The 12,818-nt window shown below is 36.6% G+C and overlaps 1 protein-coding gene across 1 annotated transcript in view; it reads left to right on the top strand.

Annotated features, from left to right (window-relative positions):
* Positions 1-12,818, top strand: part of CARNMT1 (carnosine N-methyltransferase 1) — a 68,862-nt gene that overhangs the window by 32,364 nt on the left and 23,680 nt on the right. Inside the window, exons 4-6 of the mRNA XM_077148443.1 lie at positions 475-615; positions 1,572-1,750; positions 3,897-4,010. Coding sequence (XP_077004558.1) covers positions 475-615; positions 1,572-1,750; positions 3,897-4,010 — 434 coding nt within the window. The remainder of the gene's footprint in view (positions 1-474; positions 616-1,571; positions 1,751-3,896; positions 4,011-12,818) is intronic.

Below are 12,818 nucleotides of genomic sequence, written 5' to 3'. Positions count from 1 at the left end.
GTTTCTTTAGGATTATGTTGATCTGCCAGGATTCTTTAGTTTTCCTAGAGTTGTATTGATTTGCCAGCAATTTGAAAGGGGAATGGCTGATCTTATATTAAAGGAAATGTGTGATAGCAGTGTGACCCTAGTAAGTAGAAGAAACCAGTTTGGTTGTGAATCTCTGACCTGGTATAATACATTTGCTGGCATAAATGCTCAATTAGAAGGCAGTTCAAAATTCTTTTCCAACTGGAATGTGTAAGCTTTTAGAGTTAATATCTGACGCATTGAAATATACATATATTTAGTCTAGTTACATAAACTATTGTATTAAATACCAAATTTTTAAGAGGTCAGAGTTTTAAGTGAGCCTATACTTACTATCTAAATTTTTAGTTAATATGGATTTTCTCTCTCTCTCTCTCTCTTTTTTTTTTTTTTTTTTTTTTTTGCCTTTGAGGGTTTGGACATAATTTCCTTATTTCATTTCAGGGATCCTTCTAAAGTAAATATTCTGGTACCTGGTGCTGGACTAGGAAGACTGGCCTGGGAAATAGCTATGCTAGGTTATGCTTGTCAAGGAAATGAATGGAGTTTTTTTATGCTCTTTTCTTCCAACTTTGTACTCAACAGGTATTTAATTTACTTTTTGTTGGAAATAGTAATTTCTCAGAATCAGAATGACTTACCTGTTTTTCAAACAATCCTGAATTTGAAGATAAGTACATAGGGTATGATTATGATCCATAACATAAATGCTTCTTATATTAAAATCAAAATGCTTATACAGATTATCACTTTAGTCAGTTATCTAGTTAACAGAATGTTGAAACAGGATAAGTGACTTTTTAGAAAGTAATTAAGGATTCCATACAACTAAAGTGATTTCTGTGCAGAATTTTCAGGACTAGTCTGATCTAGGAAGGAGCACTTTCTCATTCTTTCTTAAACTTCTTAAATTTCATTAATGGAAGAAAAGTTTGGTGTTATAATCATAACTTTTTTCCTTAATCAAGTTCTTATAAAATTGGCCAGATGTGCTCATGTGATTAAGTTAGAAAGATCACTCTAAACTTGTGTGGCTTCTTTTGGAAGGTGGTGGGAAGTAGTTGTTATTTTTAAAGTTAGGGGTGTAAAAGAAGAAATAAATACCTACCTAGTTTAAATAATATGTTGTCTGGAGTGGCAATAAAAGTTTTAGGGGGTTGGTCAAGAAGGTAAAAAGGAGGGAAATGTACAAAATAAGTATCAGATTGTTTTAGTTGAAACAAACCATTTTTTTGAAGAGTAGTTGTACTGTTTTTACTTGAGTTTAAAGTTTGGAAATACATTTTTTTTTAAATGATGGATTAATAATATATTTATATTTCTTAATTTAATTTTTTTCTGTCTTAATCCATGACTGATTGCTCATCTAAATGTATACGTACATTGTCAGATAATTGGGTGGGTAGCAATGGTACCATTTTAAGTAGTAATGAATTATATAAAGTAAACCTTCAATCCAAGAGATCATATTTTAGTATTTAAAGTATATTTTCTTAGTAAAAAGTTTAGTAAACACTGACTTTTATATCCATATTTTACAGATGTTCTGAAATTAATAAATATAAGCTTTATCCCTGGATCCATCAGTTTAGCAATAATCGGAGATCAGCTGATCAGATTCGACCAGTCTTTTTCCCTGATGTTGACCCCCACAGTCTTCCTCCTGGTTCTAACTTTTCTATGACAGCTGGAGATTTTCAGGAGATATACTCAGAATGCAGTAAGTTCAAAGCAAACATTTTAAGGTCTTTTCCTTTATTCTAAATTGAAGGAGCTAATTTTAAATTGTCAGAGACTTGATCATTCATTTTGGGGTCAGGATATAAGGTATATACTTCAGTGATAATTTAGAATATTTCCAGGGTCCCATACAAAGCTGATGGGGAATGTAAATAATTATACATATTTACATTTTATATATAAAATATATATATATAAAATATATATACATATATAAAGAAGTCAAGAAATGTAGAATCTATTAGATCTATTAATATAACCGTATAAACAAAGTTCAAATGAGTAAAGGACGCAATAAAGTTGAAAGTAGTAGCCTCCTTGTAGAGAGGCTGTGACTTAAAGCTTAGGGAAGAATGGCATTCCAGGCAGGCAAAGGTACAAAGATATGAATGAATAAGTAATTAGGGGTGGCAGACCAGCCTGGCTAGAAGGAAGAGGGAGGCTTGTTTAGGGATTTAATGGAAGATATGGCTGGAAAAGTAGATTGGTTCCAGATTGTGGAGGACCTTTACAACAGGCTATCAAGTTTGTACTTCAGACTGGCAAACTGTTATAGAAGCTTGTGCTCAGCCACAGGGAAATAGAGATAGTGATGGGCAATGAGGAGAAGAGGAGGATTGGCAGTGAAAGGAAAAATAAAATTAAGCGTGGTGGGGTCAGTGAAGATCATTCATTGAATAAATATTTGTTGAGTACCTATTAAGCGTTGGATATGTTGTAGGTATTAGGGAGAGAGCAATGAGCAAAACAAAGTCCTATCCATGGGGAAATTATATTCAAGTAGGGAGAGAGAGACAATAACAAATACATTGCGAGGGAGAAAAGTAAAGCAGGGTAAAGGGGATATAGAATGACTAGGGAACAGATGTTGTTTTCTATAGAGTTGTCAGGGAAGGCCTAAGAGCAGACCTTTTATTAAATCTCAAAAAAAGCGAAGAGACAAGCCATTCAGATACTTTGTGGAAAATATTCCAGACAGAGGGAATGATAAGGAAAGAGACTGTGATGGGAGGAATGTGCTTGTTCTGCTCAAGGAAGAACAAGAGGGTCAGCTTGGAGAAGGTTTGGCAAACAGACTTACAGACCATAGCAAGGACTTTGAGGTTTATTCGGAGAGAAATGGAAAGCTATTGGAGCAGCGAGTAAAAAGATAGTGAAGTTTTTGTCTGTTTTTCCCTGAATTCTGGTTTTTGGGGGAATGGGGGAAAGAAACTTGTATTTTGAAGGTAGAAAGGGAAGGAATGAAGACGTTAAGTGTGTGGGTTAAGTTAGGGAGCAAGGTCCCAAAATAGGAGTGAAATAATGGAAAACACTTCGGAAAGTAAAAGTGACTTTCTTCTGGAGCAAGATTTGAAGGAGCGAATGGCCATGGTGGTCGTTGGTTGAATCAGGTGTCTTTATTGTAGCAGCATTTGTGCAGGCATAGTACTTTGAATTCTGTCTCTATCCCTGCACCAGACTTCAGCCTCTAAGAGGTAAACAGTGTTCTCTATTGAGTTCCACTCACTGTTCCTGACTACCCCTGTCCCCTTGTTTGCACTTGTGATTACCTGTAGTAGTGGTCGATGCTTAGGTATTTTGATGTCATTTGATTTCTCAGTGGGCAGCAAGTGCTTGTAGTCTTCCTCCAACTTACCAAAATTGGTTCTCAGTACCGGTTTAAATCACAATTTAAAATCCAAATGACCATTATTGCATCTTAACTGATTTAAAATGAAGTTGAACAGATTAGAAACAACACTCTTAAAAATATCATTTGGTAAAAATATCTGGTAATATATGTCATCAAAAATGTTTTCCAGATTGATTATCAAGTTAATTATAAAATATCTCCTCTAAATAATTATTTTGTTATCCTGATTATTAGTGTTTTTGTTTTGTTTTGTTTTGTTTGCATGGGCAGGCACCAGGAATCAAACCCAGGTCTCCAGCGTGGCAGGTGAGAAATCTGCCTGCCGAGCCACTGTGGCCTGCCTGATTATTAGCGTTGATAGGAGGAGTTTAGCTTCCCTGTCCCTGCAGTTAAATGAAATGTTAATACTCTGTAAGAGGTAACTAGTAAATAAGAATTAAAAGAAAGAGTAAAATACCTCCTTCAATGCAGTAATTTGATTTTTCTTGGATAGACACCTGGGACTGTATTGCTACCTGTTTCTTCATAGACACAGCTCATAATGTGATTGATTATATTGATACAATATGGAAGATACTCAAGCCAGGTGGAATTTGGATAAATCTAGGTAAGTCCTTCAGTATTCATAGATATTTATTAGAATATTACATATTAATCTGAGTGCTTACAGCTGTTCTATATTTGGTAACTTCACAGTATGGAATGTTGTACATGTTAAAAGCCTTCGCAATTCCTAGTATGATGCATCTAAAAACATGAGAAGCCCCAAAAGATGTTTATTTATGCTAGGACCATGTCAATTTCATAGCAGTCATAACTTTAAAGTGTACTAATTATTAATCTGATGTTAATCTTTCCATTGTTTTCCCCATTCCCAACTCCATTGAGAGAGCAGTCAGTTTTGTTTTTTAAAGAAGGATGTTTTTTCTTTTTCTTTAATGAAACATTTGGAGATGAGATCTTAACCTCTCTGATGGACACCTCTTCCTCAAAGTGTAACATATACTGGAAAAAGAGTAGGTGTGATTATTTTTGTGATTACCTAGAGTTAATGAATGAATAGAAATATTTTATTTACTAAAAACATTTTTATTGTACCCTACTGTTAGGTACTAGAAATAAAATGGTTATTATGACATGGACCCTTCCACGTTTGATTTTTCAAATGTGTCACTATCGACATTTTGGACTAGATCATTTTTATTGGAGAGCTGACTTGTTCACTGTAGGATGTTTAGCAGCAACCTTGACCTCTACCTACAGATGCCAGTTGCACCTTCACAGTCAGGAAAACCAAAAATGTCTTTAAACATTTGAGAACCATTGCTTTAACCTCATGCCAATATACTATAATTCATATCTTTATAACTACTTGCCTGGTTTCCATCAGACTATCGCTGCCTTCACTTGTCTTCAGCCTTCCAGCCCACAGTCAGTTCTCCAAGTTGCTGCTAGAGTAATCTATTCCCAGACTCTCTGCATAAAATTATAGCTTTCATGATAACCCAAACTCTTCAGGGTTGTATACGATGCCCTTTGTGATCTTTCTTCAGTGTTGTATCACAGCTTGGCCTGATCTCAAGTGCTAGTGCCCTGGCCTAGAAATATAACATCCTTTTTCCTTTCCTTTCCCTTTTACTTGTGTAGTTGCTATGTGTCCTTTAACACTCAATTCAGGTGATCCTTTCAGGTTGGATTAAATAGTCTGTATTATTCACGTATATTCTCAGAGAATCTGTCATTGGCATTTACCACATTGTGGTGTTATTACCCATATATATATATATATATATACATATACACACACACATATATTTTAATGCAATTTTATTGAGTTATGTTCACATAACATGTAATTAACCAAATTGCCCAGTCAGTTGTTCACAATATCATTACATAGTTGTGCTTTCATCACCATAATCAATATTTGAACATTTTCATTACTCAAAAAAAATACATATAAGAATAAAAATAAAAAAGAACACCCAAAAAATCCCATGCCACTTATCCCCCCCATTGTTTATTTATTTTTTGTCCTTATTTTTTATTCATCTGTCCATATACTGGATAAAGGGAGTATCAGGCATGTTTTCCCAATCACATGGTTATGCTGTAAAAGCTATATAGTAATACAGTCATCTTCAAGAATCAAGTTCAACAGTTTGAGGTATTTCCTTCTAGCTGTTCGAATCCACCAAAAACTAAAAAGGGTTATCCATAAAATACATAAGAATAACTTCCACGATGACCTCTCAACTCTATTTGAAATCTCTCAGCCACTGAAACTTTATTTTGTTTCATTTCTCTTCCCCTTTTTGGTAAGGAAGGCTTTTACAATCCCATGATGCAGGTTCCAGGCTCGTCCTCAGTATTCATGTCCCGTGTTGCCAGGGAGTTTTACACCCCTGAGAGTCATGTCCCCTGTAGTAGGGAGGGCCTTGAGTTTACCTGCTGAATTGGCTTCAAGAGAGCGGCCACAGCTGAGCAACAGAAGAGGTTCTCTGTGGGTGACTTTTAGGCATAATTATAAGTAGATTTAGCTTCTCCTTTACAGGAATAAGTTTCATAAGGGCAAGCCCCAAGATCGAGGGCTTGACCTGTTAAATCGGTAGTTCCCAATGCTTGTGAGAATATCAGGAATTCCCCAGGTAGGGAAGGTTAATATTCTCACATTTATTCCCCAGTCACTCAAGGGGACTTTGCAAATATTTTTTTATTCTCTGCCCAAATTACTCTGGTATATATTGGGACATTACACTAACCTGTACAAACCAACAAGATCTCATGCCTATTCAAGAGTCCATGTAATTATGGTGTTTGAATAAACTGACCATACAAGGTAGATTAGATAGTATGCTACAGAAAATATAAATGTTGCACCAAATAAACATCTCTTGCTTTGGTCTCACATATAAGTTGAAGTTATAAAACACAGTCAATACCATCTTTTACCCTTTATCCTGATTTACCTTAGTTGTAACTTGATCTGTTTCATTCATATCTCTAATTGAAGTCTGATCTTTTTCAGTTTTTTTTAACAATTGCTATGGGGTATTGCTGGCTTTCAGAGCTTCAGAACTCTAGCTCTGAGTCAGATGTCACATAAATACGCAAGGTTCCAGGGACCGGCCTGGTTATATACAAAGAGCTCAAAATTTAGAAATAACCATTACAACTCAGAAATAGATGTACCTGCTGTAAGAGCTTACAATATAGGAATCCTTACAGTAAGCTTTCCCTGATAACCTAGGTTTCTGGATTCACTTCTTAGAATTTGCACATTATAGTTAGTCCGTATTAGTGAAGCATTATAATGTTTGTCTTTTTGTTTCTGGCATGTTTCACTCAATAAACTGTCCTCAAGGTCCATTCACATAGATAAATGCCTTACAACTTCATTCCTTCTTGTAGCTGCCCAATATTCCATTGAATGTATATACCATAGTTCACTCCTCCATTCATCAGCTGATATACCCTTAGGCCACCTCCATCCATTGCAAATTGTGAATACTGCCACCATAAACACCAGTATGCAAATGTCCATTCATATCCTTGCTTTCTGTTCTTCCAAGTATATACCTGATAACAGGGTTGTAGGACCATGAAGCAATCCTATATGTAGTCTCCTTTGGAGCGACCACATTACCCTCCAGATGGGTTCACCATTTTCCTTTCCTACCAACAGTGAGAAAGGAACTGTACATCCCACTCTCCACATTTTCTCCAGCACTTATATTATACTGTTTATTTAAAAAGTTTTATCCACACGCCATAGCATCCATCCTAAGTAAACAATCAATAGTTCCTGGTATAATCACATACTTATGCATTCACCACCACAGACATTTCCATTTCTTCCTTAAAAAAAGAGGAAGGAAAAAAACCAAAATAAAAAAATAATAATAATAAAATGGAATAAAAAGGTGAAATACCAATACCAAGAATCCCATGCCTCTCCTTTGTATTCCCCTCTTATTGGTATTTAGCTTTGGTATATTGCTTTTGTTACATTTAATGGAAGCATATTACCGGGTTACTGTTAACTATAGACTCTAATTTGCACTGATTGTATTTTTTCCACATACCATCCCATTTTCAACATATTCATTTGTTCTCCCTCATGTAAGAGCATTCTTATATTTGTACATTTAATCACCATCATTGACCACGCTAGGTTTTGCTGGGTTATAAGTATCAGTCCTCATCTTCTATCTTCCCTTCTACTGTCATACATACCCCTAGCCTTCCTCTTTCAACCACACTCAAATTCATGTTTGTTCAGTGTATGTACAGTATTGTGCTACCATCAGATAGTATTGTGCTATGCATTTCTGGATCTGTACAATAAATCCTGTTGAGCATTCTGTACTCCTGCAGCATCAAATACCCAATCTCTACCTTCTTTCTATCTCCTGAAAACCTTAAATTCTTAAATTTAGCTATCAAAGTTTGCTCATAATGTTAGTTCCTGTTAGTGACACTATATAGTATTTGTCTTTTGGTTTCTTTTATATATTCTGGATATTAAATGCTCTGATACGTGGTTTCCAAATATAGTCTCCTATTGCATAGGCTCCCTTTTTACTTATCTGACAAAGTCCTTTGATGCACAACAGTGTTCAATTTTGAGGTGATCCCATGTTTCTGTTTCTTCTTTCATTGCTCATGCTTTCAGAGTAAGGTCTAGGAAACCCCCTCCTAGTTTTAACATAATTCCCTACATTTTCTTCTAAAAGTTTTATGTTCTTAGCTCTAATGTTTACTTCTTTTTTTAAAAAATGTATTTTGTATTATCAAACCAAAACAACGTACAAATATGAACATCCTTACCATACAAACATTCTGTATATGGTGTACAATCAATGGCTCACAGTATCATCACATAGTAGTATATTCATCACCATGATCATTTTTTAGAACATTTGCATCACTCCAGAAAAAGAAATAAAAAGAAAAAAGAGATTCACTTCCTGAACCATGCACACGTCACCAAAAAAAGAAAAATCTCACACATAACCATACCCCTTACACCTCCCTCTCATTGACCACTGGTATTTCCATCTACTCAATAGATTTTAACCTTTGTTCCCATATTTTTTTCTATACCCTTTACCATTCCTTTTCATCGTTGACTAGTATTTCAATCTACTCAATTAACATTTCTTCCCCTTATTATTTATTTATTTTTAGTCCATATTTTTTACTCATCTGTCAATATCTAGGATAAAAGGAGCATCAGACACAAGGTTTTCACAATCACATAGTCTCATTGTGAAAGCTATATCCTTATACATTCATCTTCAAGAAAAATGGCTACTGGAACACAGCTCTACAGTTTCTGGCACTTCCCTCTAACCTCTCTAATACACCTTGAACTACATAAGGGATATCTATAAAATGCATAAGAATAACCTCCAGGATAACCTCTTGGCTCTATTTGAAATCTCTCAGCCACTGCTACTTTATTTTGTCTCATTTCTCTCTCCCCCCTTTTGGTGAGAAGATTTTCTCAATCCCTTGATGCTGAGTCCCAGCTCATTCTAGGATTTCTGTCCCATGTTGCCAGGGAGGTTTACACCCCTGGGAGTCATGCTCCACATAGAGATGGGGAGGGCAATGAGTTTGCTTGCCGTGTTGGCTGAGAGAGAGGCCACATCTGAGCAACAAAAGAGGTTCTCTGGGGGTGACTCTTAGGCCTGATTTTAAGTAGGCTTAGTCTATCCTTTGTGGGGATAAGTTTCATATGAACAAACCCCAAGACTGAGGGCTTGGCCTATTGATTGGTTGTTCCCATTGCTTACGAAAATGTCAGGAAGTCTCCAAATGGGAAAGTTGAATTTTCCCCCTTTCTTGCCAGGTCCCCGCAAGGACTTTGCAAATACTTTTTTATTTACTGTTCAAATCACTCTTGTATTTATCGGGGCATCACTGTGCCACTCTTCTGATGATGGACATTTAGGCTGTTTCCATCTCTTGGCAATTGTAAATAATGCTGCTATAAACACTGATGTGCAAATGTCTGTTTGTATCCCTGCCCTCGTGTCCTCTGAATAGATATCTAGCAATGGTATTGCTGGATCATATGGCAATTCTATACTTAGCTTTCTGAGGAACCGCCAAACTGCCTTCCACAGCGGTTGTACCATTTTACATTGCCACCAACAGTGGATAAGTGTGTCTCTTTCTCCATATTCTCTCCAGCATTTGTCATTTTCTGTTTTATTGATAATGGTCATTCTGGTGGGTGTGAGATGATATCTCATTGTGGTTTTGATTTGTATTTCCCTAATAGCCAGGGAAGTTGAGCATCTTTTCATGTGACTTTTCGCCATTTGTATTTCCTCTTCTGAGAAGCCTGTTCATGTCTTTTGTCCATTTTGTAATTGGGTTGTTTGTCTTTTTGTTCTTGAGTTGAACAGTCTCTTTATATATTCTGAGTAGTTGACCCTTATCTGATATATCACTTCCAAATATTTTCTCCCACTTGATAGGCTGTCTTTCTATTTTCCTGACAAAGTTCTTTGATGCACAAAAATGTTTAGTTTTGAGGAGTTCCCATTTCTCTATTTCTTTCTACAATGTTCATGCTTTGGATGTGAGATCTAGGAAACTACCTCCTGTTATAAGATTTGTAAGGTATTTCCCCACATTTTCTTCTAAAAGTTTTATGGTCTTAGATTTAATGTTTAGGTCTGTGATCCATTTTGAGTTAATTTTTATATAGGGTGAGAGATATGGATCTTCTTTCATTTTTTTGCATGTGGATATCAAGTTCTCCAGGCACCATTTATTGAAGGGACTGTTCTGTCCCAGGTGAGTTGGCTTGACTGCCTTATCAAAGATCACTTGTCCATAGATGAGAGGGGGTATAGCTGAACACTATTCGATTCCATTGGTCAGTGTATCTATCTTTATGTCAGTACCATGCTGTTTTGATCACTGTAGCTTTGTAATATGTCTTAAAGTCAGGTAGTGTGAGACCTCCGACTTTCATTTTTCTTTCTCAGGATATTTTTAGCTGTTTGGGGCACTGTACCCTTCCAGATAAATTTGGTTATTGATTTTTCTGTTTCTGAAAAGTAAGTTTTTGGGATTTTAATTGGTATTGCATTGAATCTATGAATCAATTTAGGAAGAATTGACATCTTAGCTATATTTAGTCTTCCAATCCATGAACATGATATGCCTTTCCATTTATTTATGTCTTCTGTGATTTCTTTTAGCAATTTATTGTAGTTTTCTTTGTATAGGTCTTTTGTATCCTTAGTTAAATTTATTCCTAAATATTTTATTCTTTTGGTTGCAATTGTAAATGGAGTTTTTTTCTTGATTTCCTCATCAGATTGCTCATTAATAGTGTATAGAAACACTACAGATTTCTGAGTGTTGATCTCTTAACCTGTCAGTTTGCTATACTTGTTTATTAGCTCTAGAAGTTTTGCTGTGGATTTTTCAGATTTTTATGTGTTTTTTAACATATAGTACCATATCATCTGCAAACAGTGTGAGAGTTTTACTTCTTCCTTTCCAGTTTTGATGCCTTGTATTTCTTTTTCTTGTCTAATAGCTCTGGCTAGAACTTGCAACACAGTGTTGAGTAACTGGTGATAGTGGACATCCTTGTTGTCATGGTCAGGTTCATTGGTCAGCTTGGCCAGGTGGTGGTACCTGTTTGTCTGGTTGGGCAAGTGCTCCCTGTCTTTTGCTATGAGGACATTTCATAGAATTAAATCATGATCACATCAGCTACATCCATAGCTGATTTCATTTGTAATCAGCCAAGAGGAGTGTCTTCTCTAATGAATGGTGCTTAATCTAATCACCGGAAGCCTTTTTAAGGAGGATTCAGAAGAGACAGGCTCTCTTCCTGCTTCAGCCAGTGAACCTCTCCTGTAGCATTCATCCAGACCCTCCATCAAAATCATCAGCTTCACAGCCTGCCTTACAGATTTTGGACTCTACGTTCCCATGGTTACGTGAGACTCTTTTATAAATTTTATATTTACGAGTATTTCCTGTTGATTCTGTTTCTCTAGAGAACCCTAACTAATACAATTTGGTACCAGAAGTGATTCTAAAGAAACAGAATCTTAAAAATGGGTTTTTACAAATGGTTTTCTACTCTGACTGGACTCAAAGGCACTAAGGACTCTGAGTCTCATAATCAGAATGACATTGCCAATCCATGGAGTGAGTTGGCAAAAGAGATAGTCAAAATATCAGCATTCGATTCTTCTAATGTTTCACTTGTATGAAGCCAGGCTCTGAGAGATAATGTTTTTGGCACAGCCTCCCCGTAATTACTTCCTTTCTCTGACCAGCCTCCTTGTCTCTCAGACAAATTTAATTCCACCGTTGCCTTGGGGCATTTGGAGCCTGAGAAGCCTTGCAGTTGTATGCAAAGAGCAGTCAAGCTATAGAAATACAGCCACAAAAAGAGAAGCAAAAAAAATCCTTTTCAGAGCAGGACCCCATTCCTCAGGTTTGCCAATCAAGAGCCCAAGTTGATACGTTGCTCTATGTATCTCCAGGTTCTATGTGCTCCCTCCTTTCCTTCAGGGTCCAGATCTTTTCAAGTATTTTGTGCTGTCCAATCCAAAAAACTTCGGTGTTTTTGTTTTTGTTTTCTTTTCTTTTTAGTCAGCCCTGACCCCTCTGCGCTGGGGCAAAACCCAGTAACTCAGCTTTTACAGGAGGTTCAGCTGAGCTGGAGATTTATTTTTAGTAGTCAGAATTTGTTAATTCCGCAGTTGAAGCTTGGTTGAGCTCAGCCCCTTGCTGTTAGTAAAGTCTCTATCCTTTCCCCTCTGGGAACCATCCTGTGGGGAAGGGGCACTGGCCTCTGTGGCTTGGGGTACTCACAGTTCTGTGTTGATTGCAGCTGGACTAGCTTGTCCAGACTGGTGTATGCTGTGTGTCTGGTCACTGATGTGTCCCCAGCAGTCATTCTGTACTGTTCCTGGCTGTTTACTAGCTGCTCTGGAGGACGAACTAAATTCTAACCCTCACTAAGCCAGTATCTTGAACCTCTCTAATGTTTATATCCTTGATCTCTGTTTAGTTAATTGTGGTATAAGATGTGAGATAGCAGTCCTCGTTCATTCTTTTGGACATGAACATTCAGTTCTCCAAACACTATTTTGTTGAAGAGGCTGCTGTGTCCCAATTAAGGTGGCTTGACTGTCTTATTGAAAATCAGTTGCCCATAGATGACAGGGCCTATTTCTAAACACTCAGTTCAATTCCATTGGTCAGTATATCTAACTTTCGACTGCCATGCAGTTTTGACCACTGTGGCTTGGTAATATGCTTTCTGGTCAAGTAGTGTGAGACCTCCCACTTCATTCTTTTTTCTCAAGATATTTTTAGCTATTCGGGGAACCTTTCCCTTCCAGATAAATTTGGTTATTGGTTT

This window comes from Tamandua tetradactyla, chromosome 2 (genome assembly GCF_023851605.1).
Source record: "Tamandua tetradactyla isolate mTamTet1 chromosome 2, mTamTet1.pri, whole genome shotgun sequence".
In the NCBI taxonomy this organism is placed as follows: Eukaryota; Metazoa; Chordata; class Mammalia; order Pilosa; family Myrmecophagidae; genus Tamandua; species Tamandua tetradactyla.
The sequence above is the reverse complement of the archived record's forward strand: the minus strand, read 5'-3'. Positions and strand labels throughout refer to the sequence as shown.